General features: G+C 49.7%; 2 protein-coding genes and 2 long non-coding RNA genes across 4 annotated transcripts in view; 2 read left to right on the top strand and 2 right to left on the bottom strand.

Annotated features, from left to right (window-relative positions):
- Window positions 1-10257, bottom strand: part of arid5b (AT-rich interaction domain 5B) — a 50041-nt gene extending 39784 nt beyond the window's left edge. Inside the window, exons 1-3 of the mRNA XM_019860015.1 lie at window positions 9895-10257; window positions 9525-9616; window positions 8977-9234 (exon numbers count right to left, since the gene is read on the bottom strand). Coding sequence (XP_019715574.1) covers window positions 8977-9234; window positions 9525-9545 — 279 coding nt within the window. The 5' untranslated portion in view covers window positions 9546-9616; window positions 9895-10257. The remainder of the gene's footprint in view (window positions 1-8976; window positions 9235-9524; window positions 9617-9894) is intronic.
- On the top strand, window positions 2092-3883 carry LOC109510040 (uncharacterized). The gene is made up of 2 exons (XR_002167048.1): window positions 2092-2689; window positions 3571-3883. It is a non-coding gene; the product is annotated as an uncharacterized LOC109510040 (long non-coding RNA).
- Window positions 10258-17578: 7321 nt separating the features above from the next.
- LOC109510029 (transmembrane protein 26-like) lies at window positions 17579-23473 on the top strand. The gene is made up of 6 exons (XM_019860007.1): window positions 17579-17891; window positions 19640-19736; window positions 20639-20731; window positions 22308-22507; window positions 22640-22719; window positions 22914-23473. The coding sequence occupies exons 1-6, from the start codon at window positions 17599-17601 to the stop codon at window positions 23207-23209; spliced, it is 1059 nt and encodes a 352-aa protein (XP_019715566.1). The 5' UTR covers window positions 17579-17598; the 3' UTR covers window positions 23210-23473.
- On the bottom strand, window positions 17593-18098 carry LOC109510039 (uncharacterized). The gene is made up of 2 exons (XR_002167047.1): window positions 17937-18098; window positions 17593-17859 (listed from the first exon to the last, which is right to left on the bottom strand). It is a non-coding gene; the product is annotated as an uncharacterized LOC109510039 (long non-coding RNA).
- Window positions 23474-26286: the final 2813 nt, after the last annotated feature.

Below are 26286 nucleotides of genomic sequence, written 5' to 3'. Positions count from 1 at the left end.
GGAGGGGGGGGCAGAGAAATGCAACACGCATTGCAGCGGAGCGCGATTCCTCCATTCGGGCTGCGAGGCAAAAGCAATAACAAATAAATATATGTGGAGCTGAAGCTCTTTGTTGGCGGGGCCAAATGTACCCGTGTATGTGCGAGCTGCATTTTAATGTGCCTCAATTCACTTTTGTGGCGGCGGCAGCAAATTTCTTCTTTTTTTTTTTCCCCTTCTTGAGCCAACAAATCTCTCAATCTCTCAACGCAAGTATTGCCCTTTTGTCATATCCACGGATAGCGCGATAAAAGCGCACTGATCATCTAGTTTTACGTATAAAACACTGATCTGGTACTGGGGAGCCACACTTCCAGGGATGGCTATTTCAGTTGCTAGGGGTAGTTGGACGCCGAGTTTGGAGCCCCGAAACGTGCACCTCTCGTTTTCGCTTTCTGACATCCTCCCTCATATTTCCGTCAAAGCAAAAAGAGCCCGCTGTCAAAACAAACTCGGGGGCGCTCTCCCCAAGTGCTCTGTCCAAACAATTCCCCGTATTCAGTTCTCACATTAAGCTGCGCAGCGCGGCCAGATCAAATCCCGGCCCGTTTTCGAGCCACTATTGCCTTATAAAGGAAAGGGGGGAGAAAAAAAGCGGCTGCGAGGGATGGCTTGATTCAGCTGCTGTGCCTCCCTCGCTCGCTAAGTCCAAACATCAAACCTGGCTTTTTTTTTTCTCCTTTCGCTCGTCTTCTAATGAGCTGTCAAGCGGTGGCGTTTGGCCACGAGCAACGTTGCCGTGCCGCGACAAACCGACGGAGAGACAAAGAACCATCGGAATCGCGTGTCACCAGCAGTGAGTTGCATTGGGCCCCGCAGCCAAAAGCCTCATCGCGCTTCCTGCGCTCAAACCGGGCACATGCGCGTCGGATGCGAATCCCCCCGCGACGCGACGGCGGCAACGTCGTCAAAAAGCACCGCCGAGCGTAGACGATATGATCCTACATCGGGGTCCGTAAATATTGATCATGTGTTTTGGTTAGCGTAGCGCAGATGATTCCGAGTCGCAATGAGCTTGACGGACTGGAAAATGCCTCGTTGGCTAGCCAGAGGCTTGGCTGCGCTTTATTTTGGTTGACGGAGGAGCAGCCTTGTCGTGAAACAGTCTCAAGACTTCTTTCTGGTAGGAGAGTCCCATTTTCCCGAGGGCCAGACCGATATAGATTGGAGTTGAGGCCAAAAATTACAGAGAAGCGATGACTCATTCGGGTAAGTCAAATGAAATACAAATATCCGTTGTCTACTGGCATCTTGAAAAATGACCGCCTCCCCCGGACAAAACGGCTTCCTTGTAATCTCGACACTTTGGTCTCCCACTCTTATGACTCGATTCTCCTAAACATGCGCTTCCTTGAGAAAATTGCACAACGAGTGGGCATCGCTCCACTGAATCCATCTGGAAAAGCAGGTTGGGCCAGTCGGCCCCGTCGACCTATTTTTCATCGCCCGGTGCGCGGTGCCGTCAGGAAGTTGGACCGGGAAACATTTCACAAAGCAAGAGTATTTGGTGACCAAAGGCCACCAGCGAGTCGCTTCCTCGGAGAAAACGGGGGCCGTTTCTGATTTCCGCCATCTGCGGCGTTGCGATGAGGTCGTAAATCAGCGCAAAGACAAAAAGAGACCCCGTTTACTGTCGCGCGTAAAAACGATCAGAAGGGGATTTATTTGGAAAATAAACGTTTGCCGAGTCTGGCCGCCAAAATCGAGGACGAGGCGCATCTTGGAAACAGAACAAGAAGATCAACAAGAACAAGAACAACAACACAACACTCGGTGTTCCCCTCGAGAGCGAGGAACCATACCAAAGAGTTTCCCAAGTCCAAACGGACGCGCGGCGAGAAACCAAAAAGCTTCGCGCTTGCCACGGGCTTCTTCGCTGGCCTCCTGAAACGTCTCCCATCTTTGGACCGTCTCATCACATTTTGTTGACGTCGAAAAGACTTCTCATACAAATGCGACTTTGGGCGTCTTTCTCTAGCAGACATGTGCACGCGCACGAGGTGCGCTGCGGAGGTTCGAGCCTGCTGAACTTTGGCGAGGTCACTGCAGGAATTTAGCAGGCCAGAGGCGATTAGCAATTGAGTAATGGACATGGTGACACCGACAAAGAGACAGACAGACAGACAGACACAGATCGAGCGAGAGTATGAAACCCAATCCGAGTTCATTATCTCCTCGTCCACATGACTGCCCTTGGCTCATCTGGCCCAAAACAAACTTGCTTGGGAATTAACAAAGAAAAAAAAATCTGAAGGCAAAAAAAGGGGAGGAGGAGGTTCTTCTCATCGACTGAACTGCCATCAAATGTTGAATTTTTGTACGTCAACTGATTTTCTTGGCAACTGCCGCTTGAATTTTCATCAAATCAGATCTTCAATCTCATCCGAGCGTCACCCAAATGCTACTGGATTCTCTTCAAGTTCAAGTAGGACACTTTTTGGTGTGTCATTTGCACCGAGGACCCCCTTCGTAGCCGCCTGAGCCTGCCTGCGATCTTTCCGTCCGATGTCTTCATGACAAACGGGGGAGATGAAACAACAATCAGACCTTCCCAAGGACACCTTTGCCGCCCAAGATGGAATATACCCAAACGACGCAGTTCATCGGACTGCCTCTTCCAGAGTCATTCCATGCCAAACGCGGTGAGCAGGTGAGCCGTGGTGGATCCACACACACAAACAACACATGCCTTGAAGCGGGGCAGATAAATACACCGGTAATAAAAGGAGCAGCAAATGAATACAATCTCACATCCCTACAAGCACAGTGTGGAACATGTGCGTGGAGGGCTGTTAGGACGTTTGCCACGGCAATTGATACAAAACTGCTGCTGCAGTCCCGGGCCTGTCAGTGTGTGTGTGTGTGTGTGTGTGTGTGTGTGTGTGTGTGTGTGTCAGCTGGGAGGAAGAGAGAGAGAGAGGTCAGAAGAATTCAAAGGTACGACTCCATCAAAAATGAACAGATGGAGACACCACACTACGATTGCTTCACCTACTGTGGAAAAAAGTAAAACAATTCAGTTTAAAATAAAAGTCATCATTTAAAAAAAAAAAAAAAGCAAATTAAACCCCAAAAATGTCAGTGACATTGAGAAGCTATAATTGTTTATGGACATAATGTATGAAGGCCCACAAAATGTTATATACCATTCTGATATGATTGTGAATATTTATGATTAATTATTGATGTATTTTATGCTCAATCCTCCATTTTCAACAGCGCTTATCCAGAGGGGTGTCCCGGTGGGAGGGGGGGGGAGGGGCACGCTCTCCCTACTGACTACACCCTGAACTGGTCGCCAGTCAATCGCAGGGCACTCAATAAGAAAGAAAATCTGTGTGGTGGCATTCCCAAAAAACGACAATGGATGACGTTCGGTTGAAGGTCTGCTTTTTCAAAAATATTTGGGAGCGATTCTTTCTTTTCCAACATTTTGCCGTTGGCGAGCCGGCCCGCTCTCGCGTGTACCTTCTCAGTCGTCCAGACGGCGCTAACAGAATTGTTGGCATTTTTTAATCTATTTTTTGCCAGCTGGAATTAATGCGGGCTACCTTAAAAATCAACTGACCTCCAACCCTACGTGTGAGAAGAAAAAAAGCTAAAAAACCCACACAGGCACAGTAGGTCACGGCTTGGTCACAAAACCAACACACAAAAGGAGAGTAGGAGAAACAAACGCAGAGGAAATGACATCACGGGGTGAAGGGGAATCTAATTGTGGTGACCGCATTTGACGCAACGTAAGCCGCTGTCGCGGGTTTGCAAGGGAACGGAGCCACCGACAACTCCGGTGGGCCAACTCCATTTTCAAGTCCCGTGCAGAAATCAAGAGAAGAAGGCAACCAAAACAAACAAAAAAACAAACAATCATCATCATCAAAGTTTCGTTCCAATGCTGACAGAGAGAGGGCAGTCCATTATGACCTCCCCCCTGCAACTTATTGACAGATGCGTCAGCTGTCTGGAGACTTTGGACCTGGACCACTGTTGCATCAATCCTTGATACCAAAACAACAGCAGAAAGCGAAGGCAAGTCCAGCTTTAGAGCGGGTGCTTTCATCAAATCCTGCTCGATTTGGCACATGTTGGGATGTGGAGCACTCTTGCGCAAACCACCTTTCCAATCGCAGTTTGTTTGTTTGCTTTCTTTCTTTCTTTGGGGAAGCCAGGATGATGGCCATGCCTGAGTCGCCGACCAAAGTGCAAGCTACCTGAGCCAAGCAAAATGTGAGGAAACCCAGCGTCATTTTTTCCAAAACAAATATCCCAAAGAAGTGACCTTTGCCATCGAAACCACCGAGATGCAAATCCACCCAATTTTTAAACTTGAAATGTCGCTCTTGTGCGAGGCGCAGGACGGCGCTCAGTAAAGTTCAGTCTAACGCCACCCCCCCCAAAAAAAAAACAACAAAACACGTGCTTCCTGTGAGACACCACGCTGTCAAGCTGATGCCCGCGTGGGGGGTCAGCGTGCAAATCTCAGACGGCCTCGGGTTACACATTTACACGAGCCGGCAACTCGCCGGCTATTAATCGGACCCGCGCGAGCGAGGAGGCTAAAAATGTCATTCCTCCCACTGCCGTCGTCACATTTTCCCCACACGGATAGGCTGAGAAAAAGAAAAAAAAAAAAAGCAGAGGATTTGTTTTTGTTCTCCTAACTCATGACGTTATTTTTGTCACGTAATTCATTTCCCAGTAAGTGGAAACTGAGCGCTCGATACTTGTATTCGAACTTCATGACCGACTTTGTTTTGTTCAGTTTTGTTTCCCCCGCCAGGATTTTGATGAGATGACTTCACCCGCATCGCACATCAGACACGATTTTTCAGCGTCGTGCCCCGACGGCAACTATCGTCGCAAACGTGTGATTGCGGACGCCTCCCCGGCGGACGGAAGGGCGGTCCGGTCGGTGACGGACTCGCAACGTGACGTCAATTGTGGCGGAGTATCAAGGGATCGGAGGACGCTGCAGCCATGTGAAAAGAGCAGGAATGTTTCCCCGGCCAGAGAGTGAAGCTCCGCAACTCATTGCAATATGACATCTTCTTTCGACTACTTTTCTCTGACATCCTCCTAAAAATTGCCCCCCCGCCCGCGTTTGGACAATTGCAAGCCATTAACACGCCCTCGTGAAGACCAAACCTGAGTAATGTGAGCTTGCGAGGATCTGAAAACGTAAGTAACTCCCTCCCCACCCCCCCATTTCCCCCAGCCGTGTTGACATTTTCCCACAGTGGCAAAATTCAAGAGCCCTCCCTGCCCCCCCTTCCCCGCTAATGTTTGTTTTTGGGATTACACGTCGCATCTGTAAACGCTCGCCGCTGACTCCGATTAGCGTCACGGGGCGAAGCCGGCGCTTTGCGAAGGTCGCAAAGGTCCCCGCGGCTTTTCGAGATCGATCCTTGTGTTGTAATCCGGCTGACAGTAAAGCGGCGCCCATTCCCGTGGACGCACTTGAACGCCCCCCCCCCCACACACACACACACACAAGCACAAACACGCACGCAAAAATGCTCTTGAAAGCAAGAAGGCCACGTGATGCGAGCTGCTGCATAATTCAGGCAAAGCCAGAGGAGGGAGGAAATTGCTTTTTGGCATCGCATCGCATCGTCTGTTTGTTTGGTTTTTTTGCCCTGTCATCGTTTTTCCCTCAAAGAGGAGGATTGTTTTCTCTTTTGTTGCGTTTCCATCGAATGCATCGGCTTGACTGACTCGGCCCGATAAGATGGTTGACAAACATACGCACGCAGCGAGGAATGTAAACTGGGCTCACTTTTAGCCACGGGCCGCACAAAGCAGGCAAAACACAGAATGCCACGGCACGGACTTCTTTGCTACTTGTGTGCGATGACGACGGCGAAGCAGGAAATGGAATTTATGCAATCCAGCGCCTCGTGGTTGCCAGAAAACGCCCTCCCTGCTTTCGTCATTCATGTCCTTCAGGTCACATTTCCCAAAATTGGGGAATTACAATCGATGAAATCCTTTCAATTGGCGTCGGCAGTTCTCTTTTGCCCAATTCAATCAAATCAAATCTCTCTTTTTTTTTTTTAATCCAGTAAGTGGATGATCAAGTATACATGTTCGATGTAAAACATGAGCATAATCAACTATTTCTACCCTCATCACCAAGGTCGCCTACCAGCGCTAACATAAAAACGGTTGTCGACGACGAGGGTGGCGAGAGATCGCCGGACGATTTTCCATCCGACTGACTGTAAGCGGGAGTTTGTTGTTTTTGCGCTCGCCAGTGGAACGGGCTTCTGGCGCCAGTCCGAGCACGGCAAAGATTCTTCCCGTCATTCCCGATCGGGTGGGACCAAACGGTCTCGTCCGGACCTCGAAGCTTCCCCCTGTGGCGGGCGGCGGCCATATTGCCCAAGTGTGCCTGGAAGCGATTCCTAAACGATGGCAGCGTGCTCAAAAGGCCAATCGGACATTTGGAGGGGAGGAATGCGAGCCGCTTCTTGGGGAGATGCTAGCCGTGGCTCATCGGAGCGACAAAGACGATGGCTCGCGTAAGCTGCGGCGGGGGGGGGCCATAAATAGCCATGTTTCTCATGAAAGGGAAATGCGATAGGCGCGCTTATTACTCAAGAGGAAAGAATGCAAGTAAACCTTGAGCGGAAGACTTCCAGTACAAACACGGCTTTCTTTGTGCAACGCTCGTGCGCGCGCACGCACTAGCGAGACGAGAGAATCGGCGACTAGAGGAGGAGGAGGAGCAGGAATGTGCACGCAGAGGAGGTCCATTAAAGTGCCGTTGCAATATGAGAGCCAAAACAAAAACATCAGTACAGTCGTGTGGGGGGAGGGGGCCGGTGCTTACATCAACGTTTGGAGATTTGTGCCCATGCCACAAAAAAAATATATATATAGAGAGACGCTCCACATGTGCCAAACTCATGCAGCCCGCTACAGAATTTTGGGGGGCCCGCTAAAGGCAAATCGAGGGTGTGAATTCTGTTTCGGCAAAACGGCCGCAGCTAAACTGTTGCTTTCCTTCCCCTTTCGTCGGGGACGGACAACGGCCGATCCGGATCTCGGCAGCCGGCCCCCTTTCGACGCGCTGCCCGTCCCGGCCTCGCATATCGACGGGCACGGCCCACGGGAGCCTCGTTCCGTGCCGGTCGCCTCCTCGGCCGACCGCTCACCGGAGCGCCGGGACGCGGGGTCCGGAAGTATGACGGAAGATTTTTTTTTTTCTTCAGGCTTACGCCGCACGCCGGGTGGGGTGCTACCCAAATGCCGATGACATAAGTCACAACTTTCTGCGGCGCGACTTTTCAGGCGCGGATTGACTTGACGCTGGAGGGGTCCAAGTTTTGTTTTTTTGGAATCATCCAGTCATCGTTTGGAGCCCGTGTTTAACTTGAAACGCACCAAATGCTCAGCCTCTCGGGGCTCATTCTTTACTGATTTCTGTCAACTGATTATCTTTCGCCGAATCCAAACATCTGCTTTTACGATGTCCGAAACCGTCACCGAGTCGCTTTCAAATAGGTCGGCGGCGACATTGTGTCATCTTGCCCATTTGTTGTTGGGTCCTTTTGTTTTTGACCACTTCACAACAATGATTGGTTTGTCGAAAAATGGTTTTGTCGCATACACTGGTATCGAACATACAAGCGCATGGCCGGAATAATCCCAAGAAGAATCAAGTGCAAAACTATTCCAAAGTGACAGCCCAACTTTCCCACGTTGACTTGCTTTCATGAACAGAATAAAAGACGCTCCCTGTTTTTCCAGGCATGACTCAGGCCCATCTTTCCCGTTGAACGCAACGTCGCTAGTTTGCGAACCTGCACGCGTTGCAATATTCACCTCCTGCCGAATTTTTGGTGCCTGTGCGTACCAATGGCACATACGGTGCGCCGATGCTTTGGTGCGGCAGGAGCGGGTCCGCCGCCGAGATAAGATTCATTTCGGTCTACGCGGCTGAGCCGGCCGGCTCGGTGCTTTATTGATTGCATTACTCGTGGCTCTTTGGTGGTGTGGGGAAGATGATGTAACCGCAGTCGTTTTCTGTTTGGAAATATTGACATCTCTGTCCGGTCACGGGGTCGGGGCGAGCACAGACTTTGATGTCCACGGTGGCGGCTGCAACAGGTCTGTACTATTTTCCAAGTGGGCATAGGTTGAGATGCGCTTGTGAAAGTAAGTGACGATTGGTGGTGGTTTTCTGACACCAATCCGCGTTAAACTCTCTCTTTTTTTTTTTTTAAGACTGTCTACCAAGATCCCGCTCGCTATTGAAAAATCCGCAATCTTGAGTTCATCTGTCATGCAGTGAGAACGCATGACGACGGACGACTGTACCGTCCAAGTGTCGTCGGTATTTGACGTCGACGCTCCTACATACGACCGAAGACGCTCCTTGTTACGAACGGGGCCAAATCAAAACAACAGAGCCGTTACGACGGCCCCGACGTACGCCGCAAAGTTCGACGTGAAACAGACAGCACCGAAGACATGACGGGGAGCGATCGGTTCGACGTCGTGCTCCCTACGTCTCCTTGTACGGGCGCGAGCAGGTTATTAACAGGACAACTCCGCGTTCCGACTTACGTCCAACTGTACGTCGCTCGCGAGCTCGCATCCACGCCATCTGCAAACCATGTAGCGCATTCACATCTATTGCGCAATTTCCGCCCGACTAACGTCCACAGAAAGGCCCGACGCGTGCTTTTCAAGCGCAACGCGGGACGTATTCCCACGCCGAACACTCGGCAAATGCACACGCAGGACAATGGCGAGGAAAAACGGCACCGCACACACCGCCAAGGCGACTAATTAATGCACTCAATATGCCAGGGATCGGAATGGAGAAGGGGAGGAGGAGGAGGAAGAAGAAGAGGGGAAGGGGGGGGGGGGGGGGGGGGGGGTCGGAGACAATTAAAGCCGCCGCTGATGAATAAACATTCGCCCCCTTACCTCTCCGTGGGAGACGCCGCGTCCCTGGGGAGTGTCCTCGGGGAGGAAATAAAGTTTGGAGCTGGACAAAAGTTGCCTGCTCGTCCTCTCCTCCCAGAGAAGCTGCAGCTCGGCGACGCACACGGGCTCGTCCGGCTTGCAGCGCACCAAGAAAAAGTCCCCCAGCGACAGGATCCGAGCCTCCGCGTCCCGGCTCGCGAATTTGAAGGCTTTGTAAAAAATATAGGGTCCGTGTAAGCCGCAAGACGAGCCCACCCACTGCGGAGAGAACACAAAAGCAACGAGGGGACAAGCGAATCAACGAGTGGCTCGACAAACATGTCATTCGCGCTCGCTCGCTCGTCGTCTGTTTATTTTGCCCGCATGCTAAGCTATTAATAGCCGTTAAACGGACGGCGACGTCGGGCGCGGATGCGACCGACGCCGAACAGAGGAGAAATGGCCAAGTTTGGCGGCGGGCGGGTGCGGTGGACGGGGGCGACCGCGCGGCGGAGGCGAAGGTGAAAAGCCGAAGGGCTCTGCGGCGGCGGCGGCGGCGGTTTTATTACCTTGAGTGAGTTCGGCTCCATCGCGACGTTCTGAATTGATTCAAGTCAACACGCTCCCCAAACTTGCTGGCTTGAATGGATCGCCGCAGGTCCTGCAAGGTGCCCACAGCGAGACACTTCAAAATAGCACCCGTTGGACTTTCGGCAACCGTTTTGAACGTGTTCTTTCCAGTTCACGTGAAGCGTTTCGACGTATTTGCCATGTCTGCTTCATGTCGTGGTGAGTTTTTGCAAATTACGCTGAATTTCCAATCTTGCTATTCACTCGTACGCCAACATAGACGCGATATCACGCCCAAATCGAGACGATTCGCAATACATCCTGCCAATTCGAATATGATTCTGCTTGTTATTACTAAATGTGACTCACCGCAATTCATCCGCCTCGAAAACTTGAGTTGACGTCGGTTCTGCGCTGTCTTTGCAGCGCCGATCGTGTATGTGCCTTCCAGGACTTGTGTAAAAGAGACAGAGTATGAAAGCCCATTTCTCACATAATGACACGCGCGCGCGCACGCACACGCACACGCGCGCGCACACAGGCTGTAGATGCCGACAAGAAACACTGTTACATGAAAGTTAATAGGCCCATCAAATGGTTCCTCAAAAGGCAATGAGAGACTCGTGATGTTCCGCCTTTTCTTTGCTTTTTTTCCCCCCACCATTGGAACCAATTTGATTTGATTGTACTGGCAGGAAATAAACAGCTTCATATTTCCGGCAATTGGGGTGAGTCAGAAAACCTTCACCTCCCGGTTGCTTAACCAGGCTGGGATAGATAATGTATCGTTCCTTCAAAATCTGATTATCTGTGTTTTGATATTTATATAACCCAGTGTGAGGCGTGTCACGTTTGTTTTATCAGAACGGGATGATGTATTGGTTGTTTATACACGGCAATACTCACTGTGTCCACAGGGCGGCGATGTTTGCACACGCATCCGGGCAAACACATGAACGCACACCGGCCCTCCCAACATAGACGCGATATCACGCCCAAATCGAGACGATTCGCAATACATCCTGCCAATTCGAATATGATTCTGCTTGTTATTACTAAATGTGACTCACCGCAATTCATCCGCCTCGAAAACTTGAGTTGACGTCGGTTCTGCGCTGTCTTTGCAGCGCCGATCGTGTATGTGCCTTCCAGGACTTGTGTAAAAGAGACAGAGTATGAAAGCCCATTTCTCACATAATGACACGCGCGCGCGCACGCACACGCACACGCGCGCGCACACAGGCTGTAGATGCCGACAAGAAACACTGTTACATGAAAGTTAATAGGCCCATCAAATGGTTCCTCAAAAGGCAATGAGAGACTCGTGATGTTCCGCCTTTTCTTTGCTTTTTTTCCCCCCACCATTGGAACCAATTTGATTTGATTGTACTGGCAGGAAATAAACAGCTTCATATTTCCGGCAATTGGGGTGAGTCAGAAAACCTTCACCTCCCGGTTGCTTAACCAGGCTGGGATAGATAATGTATCGTTCCTTCAAAATCTGATTATCTGTGTTTTGATATTTATATAACCCAGTGTGAGGCGTGTCACGTTTGTTTTATCAGAACGGGATGATGTATTGGTTGTTTATACACGGCAATACTCACTGTGTCCACAGGGCGGCGATGTTTGCACACGCATCCGGGCAAACACATGAACGCACACCGGCCCTCGGCAATGTGGATTATGCAATATGGGTTTTTTTTTTTTTTTTTTCATCCCAGTCAATTGACCTAACATGCAAGATTGTGATGAGTGGGTGGATGGATGGATGGATAGAGAGAGAGTCACATATCATCGGAGCATTACTGATACGATATGGAATTGGTGCATCACTCCTTTGAAGCCAGGGTTAGGATTTCAAATCAAGCACAAGCTAGTGCTGGCTCGACTTGTATGCTTTGAAAACATGTTCCCGCAGCTTTGCCAACGTTGTGAACTGAGTCACAAATAATGCAGATTTAGCCAGAGATGCTGCTTTTATTTATTTATTTATTTTTTTTCTTCAAACGCCTTAAAAAACCTCAGGGTACCAGCCACGGTTGAGTTCCACACCCCATCTCCCGGTATGTAGTTTTGATGTTATGTCATCTGCTAAGGCTGGAAAAAGTAACAAAAGTAGTAGAAAGATATCTTTTCAAGTCAACAGTAAAATACATTTTCAAGGACAGATAACCTGAAAAGTGGACTTCAGTACAGTCACAAAGTCGTTAGCATGATGGCTTCTTGAAGGTTTTCGTGAAACAAACAAACAAAACGCAAACGGATTTAACATTTGACCTGGAGAACTGAGAATCTCCCCAGACATGAAAAAAAAAAAAACTTTTAGCATGAGCGAGTACCGAAGTGTTGTAAGTATTGACATTGTGACCGTAAGTGAAAAACAACTTGGGCAATTGGGTTCTTAGGCTAACGACGTGTTACTTGGCCCCACTGGCAATAAAAGGTGTGGGAGAACGCTGTTGCTTTTGCTGCCGAGCGTGTGTCAATCAATGGGCCTTCCTCAATGTGGATGGCGGCCCCCATCATGAAGTCCCCCCGTTGCTCCAATCGACGGCCCCGCTCCAGTGCTTATTGCCAGCGTATTGCGCACGTCGCCGTCGGAAATCCCGATGCGGATATTGATGAGAACGTGCGCTTGAGGAGGCGGCTCTGTTATTGGGAGGGGGAGGGGTTGTCTGGGAATTTTGGAAGAGGAAAGGGGAGCCTCAATCCCCGCCAAGTGAATGAGAAAGTAGCGGCCTTTCAATGCAACCACACATGGGACTCTTACTTCAGGCGCATACGTTGCTAACGAGCCGGCTTTATTTGTGCGCTTCTATTTTGATTTGTTTGGAGGGTTGTACTTTGGGAAAGGAGCAGGATCTCACGCCAAAGTTAAGGACTCCAATGAGCCTTTCGCTTTCCATTTAGCAGCACGGCGGTCCACTGGTCAGCGCGTCGACCTCACAGTGCAGAGGTCGTGGGTTCAATTCCAGCTCCGGCCTCCCCTGTGTGGAGTTTGCATGTTCTCCCCGTGCCTGCGTGGGTTTTCCCCGGGTGTTCCGGTTTCCTCCCACATGCCATAAAAAACATGCAGGACAGGTTAATGGAGTGCCGGGATAGGCTCCGGCAGCCCGCGACCCTCGTGAGGAGAAGCGGCTCAGATCGAGGATGGATGGTTTCCATTTAGGGCTTCAAACAAGGTTTAGGGCTTTGAGCCGGGATGCCAGTCTGGCTGTGGTCCAAAAACACCGCTTGGTCTTTCGAAGTTGCGTTTCCCAGCAAAGATAGAGTCAAAGACATCAATGTGCTGAAAACGTCCCTTGGCGCACATGTGAGGTCACGGGGGGAGACGACGTAGATGACCTCATCCCATCATGAAAAAGAAAAACTTGTTGGGACCTTTTGAAAATTGGGATAAGAGAGGAGAAAAGAGCGAGCCAACGGCAAGAACCGCAACAAGGAGACCTCGTCGCTTCACCTGCGATGAACTGCGACAACCCCTGCCGGAACCCGTTTGTGGAAAGCAAACCGAGAGCGAAAAGCAATCACCCAAAAATGAGAAAAGGGAGCCAAAAAGCCAGCGGCCAAAACACCTGTTTGCAGCTGCTTTGAGAACACGGTGAGGAGCAAGGAGGGGGGAAAAAAGGGGCGCGACGGCGAAAGACCGACCGCTTGGGGAATGTGCACATAAAACAAGGAGACAAGAGGGAAAAGCCCAAAACATATTTGCCATCTCAAGACACCGCTGCGGCGATGGCTGGGATAACAAACGAAGGGGAGCCACAATCCAACGATCCCTTTTCAAAGCATATTTTCAAAGATGACTCAGTGGCCGCGTCGCAGACGTAATCTCCTCTGCGCATTAACCATTGATCTCCTTTTATGAGGCAATTTAGTCATCGCTGGGGTTGCTATGGCGACGCCCGCCGTACTCGGAGACAAGCAAACGACCTGATGCAAAAAGCCGCTCGCTGTTTGGGACCGCGTTGCCGCGGCGAGGTTAATCCCCGCGCCGCTTCTGCTGGGGACAAATGAAGAACGTGTTCACATCGATGTAAAACATCTGTGGGCTGTTTAACGCACATGAGCCAAGAAGGGGGGATGGGGGGGGCGGCTCAGCACCACCTAACAGCCTCTTGTTTTGAATTCAGAATCCGCTGCACTTTTCCAGCTTCCAGTGGGGGGAAGACAGAAAGGAAAATGAAGGGAACGCAAGATTGTTTGACAGCAAATCTCCTCATTGTCTGAGATTCCACCCTGGAAAAGCTCCTCGGCGGAGCTCGGCTGCCGGGCCGCTCTGAATCATGTTTGTGTCATAAGCGCTCGGCCGCTCGCAGCTGTCGACACAGAGACGGGAACGAAGGAGAGAGAATGAGTCACCTCTTAGCCGTTTCAAGTGCAATTTCTTGCATTGCGAATGCCTGACACGTGTGACCGCGCGCAGGCCAGCCGGCGTTTTGGGAACAAGCGCTTATTAGAGACACCTGCTTCACTTTTCACCCCGGCAACGTGAGCTTTCATTGGAGAGAACAAAATAAGAAAAGACGACGGCCAGAACGTTTCTTGCGGATTGATTACGGAACCTGGGGATGAAAGTCATCGAGGGGGTGGGGGCAAAAAAAAGCGATCCCAAAAGACCGCAGCTTTAGGATGTCCTTTGAGAAGCTGTCCGGGAGATAATAAGGCCTCGGAGGAAGAGAAAAAAGCATCGCCAAAATGTATGTGGACCTCTCTACTGATGCCCACATCAACCTGGAGATCAGTGGTTCTTCACCTGGGTTGGATGGAACCCCAGGGGTTGGGTGAATCGGGCTCAGGGGTTCGACGGAGCCTCTGCCATGGAGGTTAAGACACACCCGACTCAACATGTCAATTCGTTATGACACGCCCGCTTGGCCGTCGCTGGCTGCAGATGATCACATGACATTGCTTGTCCAATCAGTGCCTTAGGCCATGTAATTTTATTTACTTTTTCTGTTTGAAATAAATGTGTTTTTTTTAAATGTCTTGAATTTGTAAAAAATCTAATCTTTATTTTTCACGAATGAAGGGTTTGGTGAACGTGCATCTGAACTGGTTGGGTTCGGTACCTCTAACTAGGTTAAGAGACACTGCTCTAGATCTATCTCAACAATCGCCCCGATCGTTTGTATTTTATGGGCAAAGTGACACAGCTTCTGGTAATGTTGAGACAATAGTCACAAATTTCAGAGGCTGAGATGGCAAAATACATTTTGCCGATGATTAATCGGCAATTTCAGACTCGAGGCGACGGTGAGTTCTCATGCAACTCAACAGCCATTTGAACCCGTTTCATAAAAGGAATCGCAGGAGCCACAAAGCCTTTGGACATCTAAAATGCAAATAGATCGTCTTTTTCTTTTGGTTCCTGCTGCAGGCACCCGTTGAACCGGCCTCCCCTTTCAAAACGATGCGTCGCTGCATCTGCCGCATTGGATGTGGCCATCCTCTGAGCCGGAATATTTGCAAGCAATATTCTTCAAAAGTGAGTTGGAAGGACGGAACGCCATCAAAAGCAACGGTTCAATATTCATCCAATGACTTCCGAGCGAATTTCTCCACTTTGCCACATCCAATATGGCTGCGGCACAAAGGCATTCTACTGTCGTCTGTGTACGGAAATGTCATCGAGAGCATCGAAAATATGAACCAAAGGAAGCAGTGTCTGTAGGGTATTCATAATTGGGCCCGCTGATTGCTGTATTTCTTTTTCGAAGCTCGTAAGCTTTTTTATTTACCTTTACAGGTTCCGAACTGAACTGCCCCCCCCCGTTTCAGACGTTTTCAGCTGGGCGCTCTGATGTTCCTGGATGTTCCTAATTGTCTTAAAAAACAACAACAACAACAAATCATTGCTTATACAAAGTAGACCGCGTGGAGGTCATGAACCAAATATTTGGGTTCCCCCCCGCCCCCCAATGCATTTCAAGAGCTGCCCTCAAGTCTGGGCAGCTCGACATTGGATAAACGCTGTTGGCTCGCTGGTGTTGACGTCACTCGTATTCAAATCCAGCCAGCGAATAAATGGCTCCGACAGCTTTTCTTTGCCCGAATACGGAAATAATGGAAAAAGATCCTTTTGAGAACAATGTGACTTATGCTCACCCACAATTCACTTGGAACCTGAGCCTTTTTGGTTTTGCTTTTGGTTTTGTTGTCTGGAAAATCCGTCGTTACGCCACTTCATTACGTGGTGTTGAGCGCCACCTGTTGGGACAACAAGAAGGCGTCATCATCATCATCATCATCATCATCATGACACAGGAAGTGACCTTTTTTTGCTACTGTTTTCCCTACTGCCGCCAAATATCTTTGTACCATGCCGGTGGAGATCAGAGAGAGAAAAAGAAAAGATGATGATGATGATGGACATGTCGGAACAAAGACAGGAAAAGCCTGTCTCCCTTGCAAGGTCACGGGCGAGCCTGTCGTTTCCCCTCGCCACCGTTGGCAGGCTGGCTGGGCCCAATTATTTCAGAACAGGTCTGCCTGAGCAGAGCACATTGTGTGTGTGTGTGTGTGGGGGGGGGGGGTGCGCGCGCGCGTGTGCAGCGCCCGGGTGGACTTTGCATAGTGAGAGACTTCCTGCACAGGCGAGATAATGAGATATGTGATTAGAATGCCTGATAAGGTTTTTATGTGACTGCGAGACGATGTGCAAGCTGATTGGTTTATGCAAGCTTATAAAAGTAGTGAAAGTGAAGGCGCACACACACACACACACACACACACACACACAATCAATTTCACGTGTTGTGTTCAACAGGAAATGACATAACGTCCAGCACAATCAGGTCATTTGTTGAACACTAAAGAAGGACAGCGTTGAGGGACTTGCTTTTTTTTATGACTGCTGTACTTGATCAAAATTGTTCTTTTCCGAGTCCACCACAAGAGTTGTGTTACCCGTGGTCGATCAAAAAATTTGTCGCAATAGTGTGATATGCTCTTAACAATCCGTTTATTTTCTGACAGTTTGCCATTAAATTGAGAGTGGATTCACTCACTTTTTTTATTTTTAAAAAAAGGTCATACTTTTGACCGAAAATAGGTATATCACATAACGTTGGACTTTTTATTTTTTTTGAATAGTCTGATATCGTGGGGCATTCTTCTTTTTTTTTTTTTAATTGAAAAAATGTCATGTCTTTCAGCTTATTCTACCTTTCGGACTGAAAACTATGACTTGGTAACAGTCAACATTTGTTCAAGTGCATTATAATACATTTTTATTTCCAAAACAGTGCGCAATTTGATGACGTTTAACTTCCCCCAAATTCTTGAAGGACAAAATGCACTTTGAGGAGTGATTGTGTTTCCCTTCGAGCGGTGCGTCGGAGTGTCGGATGAGAACCGCCGGTGGTAAACGGGCTCCCTCTTGTGGCACTAAACAGAATCACTCCCTAAGAACAGTTGAGTTGGATGTGGAACTCCTTCCAACAGTGTATTCGTGTTGAATCTTGAAGAAATGCTGATTAAACAACACCAACAAATAAAGCTTTTGTTGGAGTACATTTTTATTTCACATTGTCGCGGCGTGTACATTTTAATGTGAACGTTCTTTTCCTTCTATTAAGTACACATACCAATTAAAAGTTTTCAAACATTCTCTCGTGCCGTCGAAGCGTCTCCCAAGTTTTGTCTGGTCGCGTAGTCTCGGAATTCAGCGTTTGTCTTGCTATTTATTTCTTTCTTTAGTGATTGTTCATCATAAGCCTCCGGCGAGGATGTCATTTCACGTCGGTCATGAGAGTGAAAACCACGTGAGTGTACTTCGTGTTCCGTTTTCCAATCCTAGCGCATATTTTACGATGCGTTTATGATTTTACGCACCGCGGGTGCAGCGGCGCATCGAAATGATGTGCGCGGCGTGCGGGGGTCTCTGGCGCCCTCTTGCGGGCGCGCCTCTTTGCAATTGCCGTCGCAAGAATCCTCGACTTGCACGTCGTCGCGTTCTTCTAAAGCGAGTGGCCTCACGCGGCGGCCCCCTTCCCCACTCCAACTCCCACTCCCACTCGGGGGTGGAGCTGCAACTTTGAGCCCACTTTTTTTTTTGTGTGTGTGTTGATGTTGGTGCGAGTGCCGCAAATTTCATCGCGCATATGTCGAGTTGATACGTCGGGAGTGCGGAGTGTACCGGCTGGAGGAGGCGGGAGGCAAAAGATGATGCTGAGCGTGTTGAAGTTGACGTGCGCCATCGCGACCAGGGCGCTCTTTCTCTTGGTGTCGCTGGCGGGCGTGTGGCGGGTGACCTGGGTGAAGGGCGACCACATCTTCTGGCTGCTCACGCTGCTCTTCGCGCCGCTTCTGCTGGAGATGGTCGTCACGCTGAAGAGGAGGAAAGGCCAAGATTACAAATGGTAAAAGAAGCGCACGGCAGACCGCTTTTTTTTTTTAGCTCCCACCTCAGTTTGCCCCGCAAGCAAGGCTCCGGTCGACTGCTGCTATTGTTAATCGAGACAATGTGGACTGGGTGGTCCCCCCGCCACCATAAATCTGCCCTAAATAGACGTCCTGCGATCGAAAAAGAACATCTTTGTCGTGACTTAGTCGCGTGGAAGCGTGGTGTTGACAAACAGGCCAGAACGGATGTCCTTTTCTGCTTGCGAAAAGTGGAAAAAAAGTGTAGCGGGGGGGTGGGGGGGGGGGGGGCGATTACGATCGGAGCCAGCCGGCCGGCCGGCCGAGATGACCGTCACCGTTTTGGACTTTGGATTGAAGCGCAGTTCTTCCCACGTGAAACACGAGCGATGATTGAAATGTTGAGCCACACGCAGAAAAAGAGGAAAGGGAGAGAAACTCGTTTTGCTACGTTAACAAGAGGCCTTTTTAACACCCCCCCCCCCACTCTGAGGAGCAAAAATACCCCCAAATTGACTTCGGACTCACTTTTTTCTGGACTTCTATCTGACACGCAATGCACAACGTGTAAAACCCAGAAATGACTTCAAAATGCCCTCTTCGCTCTCACCGACTGCCCAGCGCGTCTGTTCGAATGTGAACGGGCTTCAATTGGTGAGCTCGTCGGTCGCACAGGCACGTGACATCGTGGCGAACACAGGACAGAGTGGCGCTTTCTCTGGCCACCTGAAAAGTTTCCGTGCAAGAAAAAAAGTCAGTTCACAACATCCGATTCATTTCGTCCAATCGTTTTTTGCATGGGGAACGCGCGGGTCCGATCGTCTGGATCGGATCAGATCAGCAGATCAGCAGATAGTTGGGATTTGATACCAGATCGGTGATCGGTTCATTGTCATGATGTCATCACTAAAAGTCGGAGAGACGTGGAAGGGATCGAGTGGAACAAAGCACCTTTGAGGCAAGGCGGCTGTGCTGTTCTTTCCTCCTCTCCTTTCAATCAAACGCGGTCTGCTTTGCTCCAAGGGGACATGCCGCCGTTTCAATTTCGAGGTTGTTGAGCACCACCCGAAATGGTCTGGCAACAAAGCTGCGGATTGTAACTCAGCGGGTTGGAAATGTGTTGTTGGGTTTTTTTGGGCTCTTTCGAAGATGTTGTATAGAAGGGTCAAGCCCTCCGGTGAGTGTATTTGTATGGTCAACTTTTCGCCTTTGGAGATGTTCCCTGTCTCGCCATTTGGCATGAAAACACGGCGCGGTCTCCCTGGTGGAGCTGAATGAGGAAACCCAAATGTCACAAAGGGGAGGGGACCTTTTCCCGTCAGCGTTTCCCCTGAGCTCGTCCCCAGACAGGATGTCCAAAAGTTGACTGAAGTCGACCTCCGACGCGCTTCGCCGCCACGTCGTACCGCCAAGCGGCGAAATGTACAAATGGGCGGTGGAAGCGGAGAAGAGAAGAGCAAGGAGCGGGATGGGAGCCCGATCGGAGCTCTTGCGAGGCACTTTGAAAGGAGTTTGACGCCGCAGGTGGAGGGCCGCCGTGCTGCGTCTTTTCCATCTCGCCCCCCCAGTTCCAACGATCAGCTCGTCGGCAGAGGCCCGGCCCGCGTGTCGCAACGGGGAGAGCCGGAAAACCCGCGGGAACCCGCGGCCGACGCGATCGTGCGGCGCTTCGAGGCTTGTGGCCCTGACTTCGTTCCTTCCCGGCATGCGCGCGTTCTCATGGAGACTTTTGCATGTTCCCTTTCAGGTTTTCCCCTCCCATCTTTCTCTTTCTCATCAGTATCATTCCCTCCATTTGGATCCTGGAGCTGCACTACCAGCAGGACAAAGCCGGCGACCCTCAGGTACAAGCGTCGCCTTTTTAGTTTGCCGCAATGAAACGGCAAGACGGCGAAGACGCCGTGTGGAATTCGTGTCATTTCAGAGATCCGTCGACTTACTTTGGGGAAGCCGTTTAGCTCACCTGCTGTCGTTGAAAATGCAAAAAGTGGCAAGCCTCAATTTTGGAAAAGAGGCCGTCCGCACCCAGTTAATGTCGTTTGACGACTGCTCTCGTCGGGTTTTTGATGCTGTGATCGGGTGTTTTCTGAAACGCCGGACCAGACATTCTTCGAGCTCTTGTTTCGTGTTGAATGGGTGACAGTTGCTCCATGCGCAGCACTTTGGACGCAGCGGCGGTTGTTTGAAAGTGCTCGAGAAATACACTTGACTTGAGAACGCAGATGTCGAAAAAGAAACACCCGCCGTCGACATCCTGTTGCTTTTTTTCGTTTGATGTCATCTAGTTGAGGGTCTCTTCATTCGTCTGCCGGATTTCAAACGCTTCATCGGTGGGGTGGTCCAAAAGTGCTGAATTCTAAAAAGGGCGATCAAATCAATGTGATCCGTGGCCCTCTTGAGCGCAAGCGCGATGGAAAATGGCGGCGTGGATGATCGAAGCACGTTCTTTCATGACTTATGTCAGGGTCGGGGGCCAAAACGGGTCACTCGCTCGGATGGCCGAACGGCAGATTGGAACGCCGGGAGGCGTTTGCTTTGTCGCGTCCTCGTCGTCGTTCGTTCCCATCGGGAGACGGATCGCCTTCGGTGAAGAACACGTAAACGCTCCATGCCAAAGGCGGTCATGGGGCTCGATTGCGCCGGCGGGACGGCCTCGTTGTCGCGTGGGAGGGCCGCGATGCCGCGTGGCTCCCGGATGAACGTGTCCTCCAACGTCGCTCTCAGCAGAGGCTCTCCTTCGTTGCAGTGCAAGAAGCTCGACTCCTGGGAGAACGTGAAGCGAGTCATCACCCTGAATGAGACCACGGGGGACAACCTCACGTACCAGAACTACCTGGAGGTAAAGCCGACTTCACCCCGGTGTGTCATTAGCAGGCCGTGTCGGCGTGCGACGACTGACGTGCGCGAGGTTATTTTCTGATTGATGGGAAGACGGGGTCAGAGTTCAGAGGCGTGATAAAATAAAGCCATTTGCTGTCACCTGTCTGGATAGTGTCACCACCCCCCCCCTCCAAAAAAACCTCTGACTCCCGGCTGCACATGTGATTTATGTCAGCAGTTGACTCACTCGGTAGATTAAGTCTCGAATCATCATCCATTTCTGAAAATTTGAGGTTTGGTTGACAAGCGGTACTCCCATTTCCAAATCTGTCAGAGGACTGAATCATCCAAAGCTCCCATTTGGTGTTTGCTCACCCAAACTGTTTGTTCAGCATTTCGTCAGCAAGCCGCCAACGTTATCCCCAGACTGCGGATTGAAGCGTGTCCTAAATTTAGGGCCGCAAAACGGGTGGGCTCCGCGGGCAAGGCGGTGGCGACGCCTTTTCCCGACATCAAAAGATCCGTGGGCTGTAAAAGGCAACTTTCTAAGAACCGTGAAACCGCAACGACGGACTCGTTGGGAGAGCAGAAGCAGCCGCCCGTTGGCCCCCGAGCCAAGTTCCTCAAGCCGAGACCTTTCTGACTGAGCTACCGCCACCCCCAACTTTGCGTCAGACAAATACAGACAGCCACCAACACGCGGACACATCATCGGTCCTGAGCGGTGGGGGCTGTGTCTGTGTGTGTGTGTGTGTGTGTGGGTGGGGGGGGGGCTAAATCACATTGCTAATGACAGCAACACTGAGTTGACATGAGCTCTTGGTGCATTCAAGTTTTAAAATGTCAGACAAATTGGGTTCGCAGGATGGGGAGAATAAACACGGCAGGAACATTGCACAAAGACGCGAGTGTTGACGTCACGCACGCCGTCTCCGAGACTGACCGTTGGAGCGGGTGAGACAAAGAGCCTTCTCAGCAGTACTGGCCGGAATCCGTTGGCAAAAGTCAGGAAAAGTTGAATGGTGCCATCAAGGCACGAGTGGACGCAAGCGCGGCTGCGATCGCGCAAAACGCAAGGCGCCGTTCAAAACACACACATCCAAACAAGATTTTCCGTCCTGCGTCTGACGTCAGAGCGATCGCCAAGAGAAAATTCACATGCGCGCGTCTGCGCAAGAAGAGAAGTGGTTTGATAAGCGGCCCCTGGGGAACGCCACAAAGAAAACTATCCGCTCCCATAATAGTTTTATGACCGCAGATGAAAGCCTTGATGAAACGCCACGACGGCATTTGAAACGTGCATGCGTGAGATCGCCGCGGCGCCCGTGGAGCCGGCGTTTCGCGCGTCCACCTCCGAAAGCTTTTATCCCCAGAAAGAAAAGAGCTGCCCGCTCCCTTTGCCTTTTCAGGGCGGGGGTAGGCTTCAATAACATCCGGCGGGGTTTGTAACAGCGCAGCAAGCCGGTTAGCCGCATGCTACGAGAGTCCGAGCCAAGTGTAAACACATCCAGATGTCCACTTAGGGAGAAACAACCTTTTGTGTGTGAGGGTGTGTGGGCGCGGGTGTTTTTCTTCATCATTTCTGCCTTTTCCAGAACATCAACCAGGCGCTGTGCTCCAACGAGTGGATCCTCGCTCTTCATCAGATCCTGCTGGTTCTCCTCATCGTGGGAAAGTGGCTCCTCCCCTTGGGGGGCGGCGTCACCAGAGACGAACTCTCTCAGCTCCTTCTGATCTTCGTCGGCACGGCGGCGGACATCCTCGAATTCACCAGTGAGACGCTGTCAGATGTCAAGTACGTGGCCCTTCTCGCCCACGCCGAGCTCCGCCCTTTTGAACCCTCGGCAATATGAGAGCAATTGTCACCAACGACCGGGAACGCCGAGTACTAAAAGACCCATCCCGACCTGTGTGTTGTCCTTTCCAGAGAGAACAGTCCTCAGTTGGTCTATATCATCTTAGCCGTATGGACGTGGAGCATGTTGCAGTTCCCGCTCCATTTGGCTGGTGAGTAACTAAAAAAATTAATAAAATCAAGAATAATCATGACAAAGACTGAAGACATGTTGGCTTGGGCAACGGACGGTCAATTCAACGGGGAAAGATGATTTGAGATCTGCGTGTTTTGAGTTACTGTCTTCCCGTGGGCGTCAAAGGAGTCCGTTGACATTTGCGGCGCTTTTCCTGCTCGTTTCCGACAGTGGTGAATTCCAAGTCGGACTCGTCGGACGATCGGGAGGCACGCGAGGTGTCCCTCCTGACCAAGCACAGCACGGACATTTGGGGTATCGTGGAGGCCTTGTTTATCCAGGACGGCCCCTTCCTGACGGTGCGGCTCACGGTCATGACCTACTTCGACGTCTTCCACCAGATGCTGGTCTTCTTCGCCATCAAGAACTTCCTGGTGGTCATTTTGAACGTCTACAGGCTAGCCGTCATCTGCCAGGACTTCAGACTTTCTCGGAGCGGCAGCGGCCTGGGCGGCGCCACCCCGTAATGAGGTGGAATCCAAATACTGTATCGGGGCTCACGGGGAAACCCTGAGTGATTCTCAAGTATTTTGATTTTGGACGACAATACCTTTGCCTTGTGTCCCTCAAAGTCAGTTCATCGGGAATAGTGGCCTTTTCAACTTCGGTGTACATGCTCCGTCGCTCTCTCGCTAAACTCACAGGACAGTTGATCAGTTCTCATGGAGGACTGGACTGGAGTAACCGGAGCGGTGCTCAAGCCGAACAGGAAAAGAGGAAGCGGGACAGGGGGGAAAAAAAAAAAAAAGAAGAGGGTGTCGGTAGGTTTCTGGGTCCGTTTGAAAAGTGTGTTAGCAGAATACGCAACTCAACTCAACTGTATTTTTGAGCGCTTTCAAACAGCCATCGCTGCATGCAAAGTGAAGTACATGGAGCAACTATCATATGTAAAACAATAAAGCAATAAATCAGTAACAAAGGTGGCAGAAAGCACCAAACAGTAAAACTAAGATCAAGTCTGAAACAAAAAAGCCAAATAAGAATATAGTTCTCAACCCCGAAAACGACTTTTGACTTCCCATCCCAATTCTTGCAGTCTGAGCGTGAGGTCGGAAGACGTGGGAAAACGCCCGGTCTGTGCTGAAGTGCTGACGGGATGGCGAGATTGGAGGAACTTAGTCAGGAAAGTGAAAGAGAACGTGCTCGCGTGTAAACGCTGGGTAATTACGGTACAGTATTTGATTTAATGCTGACTCAGACTGTTTGTTCCTGTGTTTTGCTCGACAGTAACACACTTTTCAAGCATTGATGTTGTTTTTTTTGAACTGCTATAAAAGAGGCCATAAAAACCTCCTGGGAGTGTCCCACAGTGAATACAGTCATGCACTGTGAACTGCGTGTCTTGGGGGACAAGCGGATACGTCCGTAAGGGATTCGTTTCATTCCATTTGTGTTGTAATTGTTTAAAAACACTGCTTTGATTTTTTTTTTATGCTGCTTTAAATGAGCCTCAAAAATCAATCTGCACCTTTGTCCAGATGTTTCTATGAATTTTTACATCAAAATTAAAATATTCGTGTTACACAAGCGATGCCGGTAATCGTTCAAATGATTAGATGTGCCTTTCCAGCACGACATGTGGTTTGTTTCATGTCCATCTACCGCCATTTCAAACTTGACCAAGTACGACGTCACGTATTCGGGGCAGTGTCAGCTCCCGCGCAAAAACAGACATCTGTCGCCTCACCGTGGACATTACAGTAGTAGCACATTACCCATGAGGCAATCTGTTCATCACTTAGTGAATCATTACCTGACAGTTTTATGGAGAAAAGTAAGAGAATTTGTTTATGAGCACATAAATACATCACGCGGACTACACAGGACACCAAAAGTCACCAAAATACCTTGACAAGTTTGTATCTTTACGTGGCTAAATAAATGAAAAATACAGTAAATGGGGGGGGGGGACGCTGAAGCATATTGCAGAGTTTACAGGCTCATGCTTTGGGCGACCATCACAAGTGACAGAAGACAAGCCTTGACGTTATACTCTGACCTCAAATGCCGGTCAAGATTCCACCACAGGGCGAGACTTGCTTTCCCCCCCAGCCACCCCCGCGCCGCCCCCATTACAGCGGACAAACCGTAATATTGCTAGTTAATTAATTTTATTTTGAGTTTCTTAAAAATAAAGAAGACGACATACGGCAAAATTATATTAGGCCCTGAAGATTCAACGATAGGTAGTAGCAGAATGCGGAATAATACACCTCCCAGAATGCACCACGATAGATGCAACGTCATGACGTATTTATGCTAGCTCCTTCCCCTTTACTCGGAGTGAAATTTTCTGTTCCTCCACATTAGTTTGTTTGAATCAAGTTTAAGAGGTAATTTCAAGACACACGGAAGGGGAAAATGGGGTTCAAACACACTTTCATGTGTTTAATGGTTCACTTAGCCGTCCTCATCGACTTTATTTGGCCCTAAGCGACTCGATAATGGATGCTCTCTGATCGTTTAGCCTGCTAGCTTGTCAAAGGAAATGTCTTCCGGGTTAAAACTTGTTGCCGAGGCAACCGCAGACGGACATGCACCGTAAATACTACATGTCCCAGAATGCACCGCGATAGCTCGCCATGACGTCCTTTTCGAGTCCAGTGTCTGCTTTACGAGATTACATTCATCTTTAATTCGAAGTAACTACGTATGTGTATCATACTGAGATATTGTTTCACTACATCACGAAAATACTGTACCATCTGTCTTAGACATAACGAAGGACAACTGTTTTATACATGTCATTGTAAATGTACATAATTCCCTAAATCATATTTGAGTGTTTTTGAAAAACAAGAAAAAAATCCAACAAGAGGCCAGTTGCCTTGGGTCAACCATTAGTAAAAATACATTATTATTGTTATGATTGTTGTTGTTGTTGTGACGATAAGTGAAAAATGACGTGAAGATATTGGGGGAAACAACCAAGTGGCCTGAATGTTGTTGTTCCGCATTTACTCAACTCAACTCAGCTCAAGTGTATTTCTCGAGCACTTTAAAACAACCATCGCGGTATACAAAGTGCTGTGCATGGAGCAAATATCATACATACAACAATAAAACAACAAATTAATAACAAAGACAGTAGAAAGCACAGAACAGTAAGACTAAGATCAAGTCTGAGTCATGCCGTGTCAAATGCCAAAGAATACAAATGAGTTTTGAGACGAGTTTTAAAGATGGTCAGTGAGGGGGCTTGCCGAATGTTCAGCGGGAGGTCATTCCAGCGAGAGGGACCAGCAACGGAAAAGGCTCCATCCCCTCTGAGCTTAGTTCTTTGTACTTCTAATAGTCTGGTCCGCAGACCTGAGGCGCCGGGCAGGTGTGTAGGAGCGGATGAACTCAGAGAGGTAAGGTGGCGCGAGGCCATTTAAAGATTTGAAAACAAATACTGTACTAGGATGTTAAAAAGAACTCTAAAACGTAATGGATTGGCTATCTAATGGGTTCCATGTATTTGATTCATTCATTGACATTTCAATGACTTTGTCTACCTTGTATGGAGTCAATCAAATTGTTGTCAATGACAGTGAAGGGCCAA

Source organism: Hippocampus comes, unplaced genomic scaffold, assembly GCF_001891065.2.
Source record: "Hippocampus comes isolate QL1 unplaced genomic scaffold, H_comes_QL1_v1.1 scaffold39, whole genome shotgun sequence".
Taxonomy (NCBI): Eukaryota; Metazoa; Chordata; class Actinopteri; order Syngnathiformes; family Syngnathidae; genus Hippocampus; species Hippocampus comes.
The sequence above is the reverse complement of the archived record's forward strand: the minus strand, read 5'-3'. Positions and strand labels throughout refer to the sequence as shown.

Bases quoted from the DNA above. Each gene is read 5' to 3' on its own strand.
- LOC109510029 (XM_019860007.1), top strand. From the start codon at position 17,599: ATGTTGGTGCGAGTGCCGCAAATTTCATCGCGCATATGTCGAGTTGAT. The intron at 17,892-19,639 runs GTAAAAGAAGCG...GTTCCCTTTCAG, and splicing joins AAAGGCCAAGATTACAAATG to GTTTTCCCCTCCCATCTTTC. The intron at 19,737-20,638 runs GTACAAGCGTCG...CCTTCGTTGCAG, and splicing joins ACAAAGCCGGCGACCCTCAG to TGCAAGAAGCTCGACTCCTG.